The 12617-nt window shown below is 44.0% G+C and overlaps 1 protein-coding gene across 1 annotated transcript in view; it reads left to right on the forward strand.

Annotated features, from left to right (window-relative positions):
* The first annotated feature begins 1984 nt into the window (after nt 1-1984).
* Nucleotides 1985-12617, forward strand: part of Lemd1 (LEM domain containing 1) — a 29149-nt gene continuing 18516 nt past the window's right edge. The window contains exons 1-2 of the mRNA XM_027934654.1: nt 1985-2066; nt 7017-7081. Coding sequence (XP_027790455.1) covers nt 1985-2066; nt 7017-7081 — 147 coding nt within the window. The remainder of the gene's footprint in view (nt 2067-7016; nt 7082-12617) is intronic.

Consider the following 12617-nt stretch of genomic DNA (forward strand, 5'->3'; position numbering starts at 1 on the left):
CTTTCCCATGCTGGGGATGAAACCCAGGACCTGGCACATACATGCTAGGTAAGCACTCTACCAGGGAATCATGCCCCCAGCCCTCTCATTTCCTTTACTGAACAATTCTTAACAATCTAGTACAGCTTTCTCTCACTTCTCTATTTTATCTAGAGTATATGGCCATATTACCATCTACTACTGTGGGTCTTTTGATCATGGCCCAGACACAGGAATTTATTTGATTTCTCTTCTTTCTTCCCAGTTCCTTGGCACCATTTGGCTTGGTAACTGCTCCTTGCTTCCTGTGCATAATGATAACTACTCTGCATCTCTTGACATTTTATCATGGCAGCCTGCCTATGAAGTCGACCAGTGCCTCCTTCTGTTTGAACTTGGGTTCAATTAATCATCTGATTTATACATCAATCTGTTGCTATGGGGGTGACTGATGTCACACCGTCAGTATTATGATTATTACCATAATATCTAATAGGCAAAGAGGGAGGGGTTTCCAGTAGAAACCCTAGGGAGAAACTCACCCAGCTTCAGTCACCAGCACAACTGCCTAGGCTTTAGATAACCATGTGAAGGGGTAAGTGGATTAATCGTCTGCTCGGATTCCATTTGAATATTTTTCTTCCATATGTGCGTTCCCTCTAGGCAATTGTCTAGTGTCACTTGAAATTGATGAGGTCTCTTTTGGAGGTTATTTTTGGGAAGCTGGGGGAAACAACAGACAGCTGTTCTTGGGAACAAATGTCACAGGATCTGCCTCAGCTAGCCTCCAGTATTAAAAAGAAAAAAAGAATCTAAGCTGCTGAAGTGCGGTGCCCTTTTACTTCCTAGTGTTAGGTTGTTTTTTACGGGTTCAGAAGTGCTAACTCAGTTTCCCCAACACATAGAAAAGGAAGAAACTTAACCTTTACCAAGTACCTACTATGCATGAGAAAAAGAAACATGGCTTTAAAGTGGAGAACTGTCCCACTAGGTGTTCCTAGGTACCGTAACAATTCACCCCTTTTTCTAGCTTGTATATGATGTTCTTCCTAATTGGACATTGATTGATCACCAATAAAAGCAAAGTCATTACTTAAAATGGGTCTAGATCCTCTATGCTGAGTAATTATCTTTCGGTCGTTTTCACTGCAATATTAAAAAGTCTCGAAACATGATAGAAATGAGGTACAACCAATAAACTCCCGAATGAAAACATCTCTGTTAAAAGACTTGACTAATGGGCCTCTCGTTTTCAGGATTTTGTTAAGTAGGTGGAAGGGTCAGGGTTTTTTTGGGGGGAGGGGGGAGATCAAGAGATCACTGGAATAAAACTGATCGAATGTGGGGCTGTGCAGTTTGGGAAAGCCATATCAAGGCTTTTATAAATCTATATAAATCAATTTGGGTGCCAGAGAATGAATAGTTGACTCTTTTCAAATGCCAATTCAGCAATTACCAAGTCTGCCGGCGGTTAATTAAAAACTACCATCTCGTTATGCTCAGAGTTAAATTACAAGTGTGAAAACTACTACTGTTTGCAATAACCGACCGCTCTGTACTCTCTGTACTCTCATCAAAAGGAGGGCAGGGATAAATAACTTTTTATTTAACTCACTAAAAAAAAATCTCTCTCAGCTCTTTCCTGTTTAATTAAATTCTTATCTTCTCAGAGCTTGCGTCTTACTCAGAGATCCTGAGCAGTAAAGGAAAAAGTTGTCCCAAAGATTTTTCTCACATTAGTCAAGTAGAAAAGTGAGGAAGAATTGAACCCCAAGAACACTGGGTAAAGTGACACCCACCCATGGTTTTGCATGGAGGTCACTGATCCCAGCCGGGCTTTGTGGCAGAAAACAGCAGGAGGTGAAGATGTAGGCTTTATGAGTTGTAAAGCTTTATGTGGATAAGAAAAGTTTTAGTACTTATTCATAAAGGCTGTTGTAATGAATGTACTGTTTTACTATTTCAAAGATTCCACTGTCAGAAAAGAGGCCAAACTTTTATCACCATGGTGGATGTGAAGTGCCTGAGTGATTGTGAACTGCAGAATCAACTGGAAAAGCTTGGATTTTTACCGGGCCCAATACTACGTACGTATGTACACAGTGAATATTGGGAGGTAGCCCTTGACTGTTTACAAACTACCTCCAAAGATTTAAAAACAACTTAGAGTAAAAGGAACAGGTACAATAAAAACCATTGAAAATGGTTTCCCACTAGAAATAAGGAGGCTGAGGCTGGGTTGTGGCTCAGCGGTAGAGCGCCCGCCTCCCACACACGAGGCCCTGGGTTCAATCCTCAGCACCACATAAAAATAAATAAGTGAAATAAAGGTATCGTGTCCAACTACAACCAAAAAATAAAAAAAGAAATAAGGAGGCTGGGGCTATAGCTCAGCAGCTTAGCATGTGTGAGGTCCTGCCTTCACAAATAGACATTGGAAAACAGGAAACCACACAGAGAGAAGATCCTTACATATCAATATGGTGCCAGAGAGAAGGGATTAGTTTTCTTCGACAATGAAAAACCCGTCATTCTTTATTATATTACCCGTTTGTTTTTTTTCTTTTTCGGTACTGGGGATTGAACCCAGAGGTGCTTTCCACTGAGCCACAATCCCAGCCCTTTTTATTTTCATTTTTAAATATCTTTATTTTGTTTATTTATTTTTATGTGGTGCTGAGGCTCGAACCCAGTGCCCCACAGGTGCGAGGCAGGTGCTCTGCCACTGAGCCCCAGCCCCAGCCCCTTATTTTTCATTTAGAGTCAGGCTCTCACCAAGTTGCTTGGGGACTTGCTAAGTTGCTGAGGCTGGCTTGAACTCACCATCCTCCTGCTTCATCCTCCTGAGCCACTGTGATTACAAGCGTGTGCCACCAGGCCCAGCTCCTGTTTCTTTTTTGCTATATGCTCTGTATGAACTATTGACTTATGTATTCACTGTTTATATTCATCATACATAGGATGCACAGCCATGGCATCTTGTTCTCAGATGTATCCAATGCCTGATTCTGTGGCTATTCCAGAGGTATCACCTAAGTATTTGTGAAAGGGAAAAAGTGAGTTGAGCAGCTGTGGGGTCCATTTTAAAAACCATATATATGTCTGGGGCTGGGGTTGTGGCTCAGTGGTAGAGTGCTTGCCTAGCATGTGCGAGGCACTGGGTTCAATTCTCAGCATCACATATAAATAAATTAAAGATCCATCAATAGCTAAAAAAAAAATATTAAAAACAAACAAACAAACAAAAAAACCAACCGCATGGCTAAGGATGTCGCTCAGTGGTAGAGCAATTGCCTAGTATTTATGAGGCCTGGGTTCCATCCCTGGTGCTGAAGAAAAAAACAAAAAGCCATTATTAACCAATTATATAAGAGCCTAGAAGAAAGGTCGGAATTATGAAATACTTTGAACCCAGTAAGCTCACATACAAAAACAGGACAATGTAATTTGTTCTTCACATTCTTCCTCAGCTTCCACCAGAAAAGTGTATGAAAAAAAGTTAGTGCAATTGTTGGTCTCGCCTCCCTGTACCCCACCTGTGCCGAATGGACCCAGAAAGTCAAATGGACCTCAGGACAAGAGTGAAGGTACCGTCATGAGCTGAACTGCTACAGAGTAACTTCACACTTATTAATACTCTGTCCAGCGCAATTTATGCAGCTTTAAATGGTGTGCATGCTGACCTGCGAAATAGCCCTGTGGCGTGTTTGCACACAGAGCCCAGAAATAGGCCCTGGGCTACAAAAGGAATCTATAATCCTTTGTTTCTGTTCACATCGGAGACTTGTTTAGGTGGGAAATTAGGGAAAAGATTAGCTAACTTGCATATCCTTTACATAACTAGAGCCAGATATGTGTTGATGGCTTGAAACCAGAAGTTCCAGCCTGGTGCCTATAATCCCAGCTGCTCCCCACTACTCTGGAGGCTGAGGCAGGAGGGTCACAAGTTCAAGGCCAGCCTGAACAATTTAACAAGACCCTGTCTCAAAATAAAATTTAAAAGGGCTGGAGATGTAGTTCAGTGGTAGAGCACCTCTGGGTTCAGTCCCTAGTATAGCAAAATGAAAAAAACAAAAAAGCTAGAAAACTCTATAGGTAATTTGAGGCCTCCTCAATCTCTGTCGCAATCAATAAATTTGGCATTATTTTATTTGTATTAAATAAATGATTTCATGTCTATTAAGAAAGATGAACCAGGTGTGGGTTCTATTCTCAGCACTGCATATAAATAAAGATCCATCAACAATTAAAAAAATATTTTTAAAAAAATATGAGGCTTGGGTTCCATCCCTGGTACTGGAGGCGGGGGGAAGCCATTATTAACCAATTATATAAGGCATGTGTGGTGGCACACATCTATAATCCCAGAAGCTCAGGAGGCAGGAGGATGGCAAATTCAAAACCAACCTCAGCAACTAGAATGAGACTCTGTCTCAAAATAAAAAAATTAATAAAGGGCTGGGGATGTGGCTCAGTGGTTAAGTACCCCTGAGTTCAATCTCTGGTACCAGAAAGAGAAAGAGAAAAAAGAAAAAAAAAAGATGAAGCAGTTCACACCCTCCTCTGCCTATTGCCCTCCTGGTTTATTTGAGAACTGACAGCAACTGGCCTCTCTGAGTGGAAGAGTGGATGGGCTGGGATGAGTGGTCTTGGGAGTCCCTGTGGCCCTCTCCCTGGTTGTCCCATTTTCCTACAGTCATTTCTTGCGTCAGGGCTCTTAGAGGATAGCCTTGGAGATTCCCACAATGCCTTGCAAGGCTTTCTTGGTCCATAGGTTAGAGCTCCTGTGAGCCACGGAATGATAATATGCCCATGCGCTCTGTGCCTGATGTGCATCATCCCTTTTAGCCTTTACAATACTTAACTGAAGCTCAGAGAAGCGGAGCAACTGGTCCAACCAGGAAGTGGCCCCATAAGATAAGGAGCAGGGCTGCCTACCTATCTGGACCACCCCTCTCTGTAAAGCTCCAAGAATAGTATCCAGCAAAATAGAAGGAATTCAGTATGTGTTTGTGGAGTGAAAGTAACAGAACTGAGATTTGAACCCAGGTCTGGCTCTCAAAATTGTTATTTTTCCACATGTACCCTACTCTTGTCTCATCATTTCTTTTATTTATTTATTTATTTAATTTATTTATTTATCCATTTATTTATTTGTTTGTTGTTTGTTTATTTATTTATTTATATTTGGTACCAGGGATTGAATCCAGAGGAACTTAACCATTGAGCCACATCCTCAGACCTTTTTGTTTTTTATTTTGAGACACAGAGTCTTGATAAATAGCATATAGCCTCCCCAAGTTGCTGAGGCTGGCTTTGAATTCACAATCCTCCTGCCTCAGCCTCCTCAGCTGCTGGGATTACAGGCGTACCCAGCTTCTCATAATTTCTGTTGTGAGGATGAGCATGTTACATTCTGCATCATGTTTGATATACAAAAAAAGGACAATTTCATATAGTTTAAATTAAGAACACTAGTACCCTGTAAAATATCCCCTCTAACCCTGGGCCAGGAGGAGCACAGGGCTTTCCCCAGGGGTTTGGCACAGCTAGCCTCATTTGAAAAGGACTGACCCCCATGAGGACAGTTGTACAAGGTGCCTCAGGGCAAGTGGCTACCCCAGACCCCTCCAGATGTGTGTGTGTTCCAAGTTCTGTCCCAGACCTGGGCCTGCCTGTTCCTGCCCTGGAAAGGAGCTCAAGGGAACTGTCCACAGCTCCCAGAACTGCAGGTCAAAGCCACAGAGCCATGCCCCCGGGTTCCCAGCATGCAGGCTCCACCGACGGGCTCCAATGCTGGGGCAGGGACGTAATTGGTCTTTCAGTCCGTGAACTTTGACTCTGCTTTGGACTGAGTCCACCTGAAGCTAGCCAGCTGCAGGCCACCAGGTCAGAGGTAGAGGCTCTGAATCAGCCTCACCCTGTAAGACAGTCCTGTGTTATCAATGGCCAGTGTTGGCTCAAGGAGAAGACCTGGTTCTCCAGGTGAGGTATGATCATGCATTTGAACTTGCTCATAGGAAAAGTCTCCTAGCCCTGGTGCCATTTGAATGGAGGGGTTGAATGGGGCTGTGGAGGGGGAACAGGTCTGGTGGAAATTCAGTCTTGGCCACTGCATAGACACAGTGTTGGGATAGAACTGTGATGGGGAGGGGGGCACAGGGAGCTCTAGACCTGTGGCTGAGCACTAGTTCATTCAAATAACCAGTGTGTTGGATTTTTCTCACTTTCACTCATTGGACAGTGCACAGACCCAACATTAATTATATGACTTCTTTTCAAACTTCCCAAATGCTTTTGATTTGGAGAGCTTGTTTAAAATCCCTCCATTAAAATCTGCACTGAGCCCGGTGTAGTGGCGCACACCTGTAATCCCAGCGGCTTGGGAGGCTGAGGCAAGAGGACTCTGAGTTCAAAGCCAGCCTCAGCAACTTAGGGAGACTCTGTCTCAAAAAATAAAAAGGGCTGGGGATGTGGCTCAGTGGTTAAGCACCCCTGGGTTCAATCCCAGGTGCAAAAGAAACAAACAAGAAACTTCACTGAATGAACGGCACACGAATCCTCCAAGTTGATCAAAATGCTCCTCCCCAGGCTGATTCCTGTCACTGCTGGTCCTCCTGACTGTAAAGCCTTTGGGCACAGGCCTAGCCTTCCCTTCCCAGAGTGCTTTTTTGGATACAGAGGAAGAAAATCCTTCTGCCCTATTGAAACACTCAGGGATGCGCAGTGTTCACAGGGACAATGACCAGATTGAGAACAGCCACCAGATGAGCTGTCAGCTTGTGTATTTCTCTCCGTGACATCCATACGTGACAGTGTGGCTATGTCCATGGGGGAAAGCCTAAGTGTGTGTCACAAATGCTGCAGCAGCTAGGGAGAAAGGCTCTTTTCCCTCAAAGGGCAACATGAATTTCCTTCCCCTTCCAAAAACGCCCTGTGATTGACAGAATCCACGCGAATGCTTGGTGTTAATCTCCATCCAAGGCTCATGAGTTCTCATGGCCTGTTTTCCTTTTGTTTGTTTCCCCATGATCCAGCGTTTAATGTCCTTTTGAAAGAAAAACTCAAACTCTCAACAGAAAAATGCAAGGAAACCAAAAAAGTATGTACAAGTCTAATGCATGAATACTTTTACACATATGTTAAAATAGGAAATAGCATTTTCATATATATTAAGAAAGGAAAATAGCAAGTTACTGCATTCCGTTAAAGTGTTCAAATCTTACTTGAAAGAAGGTCATTTCTTTCTTTCTCTCCTTTTTTTAAAATCAGTTCTGGGGATTGGACCCAGGGGCACTCTACTACTGAGCTCTGTCCCTGGCCCGTTTCATTTTTTATTTTGAGACAGTCTTGCTAGGTGGATGAGGCTGGCCTTGAACTCTTGTGATCCTCCTGACTCAGCCTCCCAAGTTACTGGGATCACAGGCCTGTGCCATGGTGCCCAGCTTGAATGCAGGTTTCTGTTTTGTGAAATGATTTTCATCTTCTCACCAAGGATCTAAAGTGCCCATCTCTCTTGCCCCTTCCCGGAAGAGGTGCAGCCCTGCTCCCCCGAGCTTCACCACCACCCACTCCTTTCACTGATGATAGTTGACATTCTCATCTAGCACTGAGCTTTATTCTAGGCCTCTGCAAATATAGCATCAGGGTGAGTTTCCATCCCCTGCTCTTTTCCAGACATTGGGATCTGAGTTCCACCCCACCACCATGTTGAAGCAGGAGGCCAACTGTGTGAGGGGAACATGGTTTGGGTGAGGCCCTGCTGGATTGGTGTCCTGGCCCTGCCCTTCAGCAGTGCAAGCTTTGAAGAAGTCAGTTCACAGATCTAAAGCTACCGGTGCAGCTCCCCAGTGTTACCTATGTCCCAGGTTGGATGAGGAGCACAAGACAGGCTATATTCTCAGCGTGGGGCACAGCCCAGAATTAGGGCTCAGTAAGGAGCTCTCACGTGCCAGTGCTTGTGACTTTTCTCTCTTCTGACTTCTGTCCCTTGTGGTTGGTTTTTTTGATGTTGTCTGGGTTTTTTTTTTTTAACCAAGGATTGAATCCCCCAGGGGCACTTAACCGTGAGCCACATCCCTCAGCCCTTTTTAATTTTTTTTTTTTTTAATTTCAAGACAGGGTCCTGCTAAATTGCTTGGGGCCTTGTTGAGTTGTTGAGACTGACCACATACTTGAGATCCTCCCGCCTCTGCCTCCTGAATCACTGGGATTACAGGTCTGTGCCACCATGCCCAGATGTCCCTGGTTGTCTGGAGACACCTGCCTCCTTGGATCCGGGGAGCTCTGTGTTCTCTGGCTTCTAGCTCTGCCCCAGCCATGGTTTCCTTTCTTGACTTCTGTCTTTCTCTTGGCGCCTAAGTATCCCTGTGCCAAGACCTGAATTCAGCCCTCTTCTCCTGGTGCCTTCTTTACTCACCGTCTCTGTGCCATGACCTCCCCAGGACCTCTCCTGAGAAAGAAGTCTGAGTGTCCAACTGCTTTCTGGAAAGCTCCTGTCTTTTCCTCCTCACTCTCTAACTTTCCTCCCTCCTTCCTGCATCTTTTGAACAAGTGTTTACTTATAATTATGAGCATTTTGTAGGTTACATGGATGCATTTGTAATCTGCCCTCTGGTTATTCCCCTGATACCTTGGACTCAAGAGTATAATATCCAAAACTAAGCACATCTCACTCACCAGAACCTGCATTTATGGCCTCTGTGTATCATGATGGCTTCTTCCTCTCCCCACTGTCCAAGTCAAAGCCTCAGAGAAATCCTCAGAGAAAGCACACTTCCTACCTCTTCCTAGGGATTTGAATTAGAATTTTAAAAAACCAGTCCCAGGAGTGGGGTACCTGTAGCTCAGTGGTAGAGCTCACACTTAGCATGTGCAAGGCCCTGGGCTCCGTCCCAGCACTGCCTTTGCTCTTACCACTGCTGCTAAACCAGTTTGCACCATGATATTTATTCGAAGAATTGCAAAATCCTCCTAAGTGGTTTCTGCCTCCAACTTTTTCTAATTCTAGGTCAGATCTGCAAGAAGAGATTTAGTGTCACTCATTTGCCCAAAACAGGATGCAAACTTTCTCTAAACCAGGAAGACCTGCATTTGCTGTAAACTTATCTCCCACCACACCTCAGGGTTGCCTGGTGCCCTTCTTTCCCATGGGCCTTTGCAGCCTTTGCAACCTGGAAACCTTTCCACTCTTCCCACGTCCCACCCTGTTTTTTTTTTTTTTCTGTTAAAATCCTGTGGTCTTTTAAGAACATCTCCAAAGGCCACTTCTGAGAATTCTTTAAAATAGTATTTTCCTCTACTCCTTAGTTGTCACGGGGTCTTGCCACATGATAGGACCTCAAAGCTCATCTCACCAAATCTACCAAAGAGCTCCAGCAACAAAATGGTTCCTTTGCAAGTGTCTTCTAGTATTTAAGCTATGTGTAGAGTTTAAGCAAATGACAAGAAACCCCAGGTAAACATTGCTGCAATCTGCTGTGACATTAGCTTCCTATTTAAACATAATTCAAACATGATGAAGTAATTCTGATAGCAGTTCACATTTTCTAAAAGGATTTTTAAAAATCTTCCAAATGGCTCATTAAAAGGAACCCTTTCCATTCAGTAAATCTCAGTTCCACAAAAACCCTTTTGTCTCGTTCCTTCAAAGGCATTTATAGTAGGAAAAAAGCAACCTGCATGTTTAAAATGCATCAAGTGGGACCCGCCGTCCTTCAATCATTGCTCTACGTAAACCTGAAATAAAACCACATCAATATTTTGAATTGGCAATAGAATTAAATAGAAAGTTTGTGATGGCATAAAATCTTTTGATCTGAAGGATTTATGTAAGCCATTTTGATTCTCAGAAGGGCCCCAAGACATCTGTTAGACTTTAAATCTAAAAGTAAATGTAAATAAGCATTTAAATTTCCATGTAAAAGGTGATAGAAAGTGTGTTTATTGAGGCACTTGTCTTACACTGTAGACTTTAATTACTTGAGAGCAGTGGTCTGTACCTAACAGTCTTCTTAGTGCCTGGAAAAAAGTAGTATTTGCATTTTTTTCAAAACACCCTGTTTGCTAGGTGTGGGTGGGAGCTACTTGGGAGGCTGAGGCAGGAGGAGCACAGGTTGGAGTCTAGCCTCAGCAATTTATCAAGACCCTGTCTCAAAATAAAATAAAAAGGGCTGGAGATGTATTTCAGTGGTAAAGGACCCCTGGGTTCAATCTCCAGTACCAAGAAAAAACAAAAACACTGTTTTCTTATTTTAGGTTTCTAATAGAATACCGGCCACTTTGAGAATTGAAGTATGTCTATATTTGGACCCTGTTTACAACTCTATGTATGTGCCTTATCAAATCACATATGCAGCCTCTTGATCTGGTCATTAAAACCACTCAGAAAACCAGATGAGGGTGGCGCATGCCTGTAATCCCAGTGGCTCTGGAGACGAGGAAGGAGGATTGTGAGTTCAAAGCAAGCCTCAGCCACTGAGCGAGGCCCTAAGCAACTCAGAGAGACCCTGTCTCTAAATAAAATATACAACAGGGCTGGGGATGTGGCTCAGTGGTTATGTACCCCTTGGTTCAATCCCTAGTACCAAAGGGCCGGGGGTGGGGGGGAACATGGTGAGTTTTTGTTCTTTGAATTGGGATTTTTTTTTTTTTTAATCAGAAAGACACCGGACACAGCTTTTCTTTCCAGTGATGCAGTGGGCACTTAGTCAACGTGTGCAACTCGGGCTCTAAGTCATCTTCTATCAAAGATAGAATCGTGGGATTTGGAGTTGGTAGGGAGGCAGGAAAACCTGCGCCAGCATCTGGCATGAGGGGTTGGAGTAAGGTGGTCATGTGATTTGTCATCCCCAACAGGGATGCTTTGGGAGTGAAAGGGGACACTAGCCAGAGGATGTGGGAACAAGGGGAGTAAGCTGGGGCGGTCATGGACCTAAAGAGGACGTGTGCTCACCCTGGACTTGGGGGCAGTTCAAGGGTTGAAGTGTGTTTATGGACACATTCCATCTGGGCGGGGTGGGGGCTGCTGCATTCAATACCCAGAGGGCGGCTGGCCCCAGAAGTGTGTTCTGAGTGCCCCCTTATTCTCTCCTGGACATGAGGCTCTTTGCTGCCAGAATCTCAGTTCTTTCTATTCTCCCAGACTGAACGCTATCTTCTCTTGCACTTGACCAGCTGAGAAACTCCGCTGTGAGTTTCTCAAAACGTGTTCCGTGTGTCTGAGCCCAGGAGGAATCTGTTTTTGGTGGGTGTTGGGGTGGGATTGAACCCAGGAGCACTTTACCACTGAGCTACATCCCTGGTCCCTCTTTAGAGACAGGGTCTCTCTCGCTAAATTGCTAAGGGTCTCTCTAAATTGCTAGGCTGGCCTTGAACTTGCAATCCTCCTGTCACAACCTCCCAAGTCACTGTGATTACAGGTGTAGGTGCTCCCTCCTGGCCCAGCAGGACCTGCTTTTCAATCAGCCTTGCCCAAGAGCTTTCTCTCTAGGTTGACAGAAAGCCTATGCCCTTGATTCCTCTGCTTTTAATTCTCTGGGGTGGGTTGTGGAGTCCCCATTGGCTGCACTGACATGATCATGTGTAATCGTATTTTGATGCTGACAATCTCTCTTCCTCTGACTTCCTATTCTGTACCAGATGTTTCATTTCTTAGACAGACATTACTGCATTCTCTTGAGAGGCAATGCCTAGGTCTCAGTGAGTTGATGACCATCCAGAGAATGGTCACAACAGAACTTCCACCCCACTGTCTCATCAAAAATTTTTAAGTATAGGACTTTTTTTTTTTTTTTTTTGGTAACGGGTATTGAATCCAGAGGAGCTTAACCACTGAACCACATCTCCAGCCCTTTTTCATTATTTTTTGTTTTGAGACAGGGTCTCACTAAGTTGCTTAGGATCTTACTAAATTTTTGAGGCTGGCTTTGAATTTGTGATCCTCGTGCCTCTGCCTCCCAAGCCACTGGGATCATAGGTGTGCACCACTGTGCCTGGCTCTAGTATAGGACATTGTACTTTCCCATCGGTAGTGGCAAGAGTTCGTTTTCTCCACATTTTCATCTACATTTGTTATTTTTAATATTTTTGATAATAGCCATTTGGACTAGGGTGGGTTAGTATCTCATTGTGGTATTGATTTGCATTTCCCTGATTACTAGCAATGTGGATGACTTTTTCATAGATCTTGTGACCATTTGCATGTCTAAATGTCTATTTAGATCTATAAATCTTTTTAACCATTTTTTTTTTTGCATGAATGGGGATTAAACTCAGGGTCTAACACATTTTAGACAAGCACTACCTCTGAACTCCATCTCCAGCCCTTTTCATTTCTAAACAGGCTCTCCCCTAAATTTCCCAGGCTGGCTTCAAATTTGCAATCCCCCAGCCTCAGGCCTCAGCCTCTGGAGTGGCTGGGATTTCAGGTGTGTGCCACCCCACCAGGATACACTCAACCTCCTTAAGCAAGAATGTAAGTGCAGGAGGAGGCATAGTTTCAGTTCTGAAGAAACTTAAAAGCGAGCTCTGGATACAAAAGATATGTGTGTCAAAAATATGAATGGTGCTAGAACCAGACCACCCAGGTTCAAATCTCAGCTCCATCACTAACTGGGACAAGACACCCGACCTCTCTC

The sequence above is a fragment of the Marmota flaviventris genome, chromosome 12, assembly GCF_047511675.1.
Source record: "Marmota flaviventris isolate mMarFla1 chromosome 12, mMarFla1.hap1, whole genome shotgun sequence".
NCBI classification, from domain to species: Eukaryota; Metazoa; Chordata; class Mammalia; order Rodentia; family Sciuridae; genus Marmota; species Marmota flaviventris.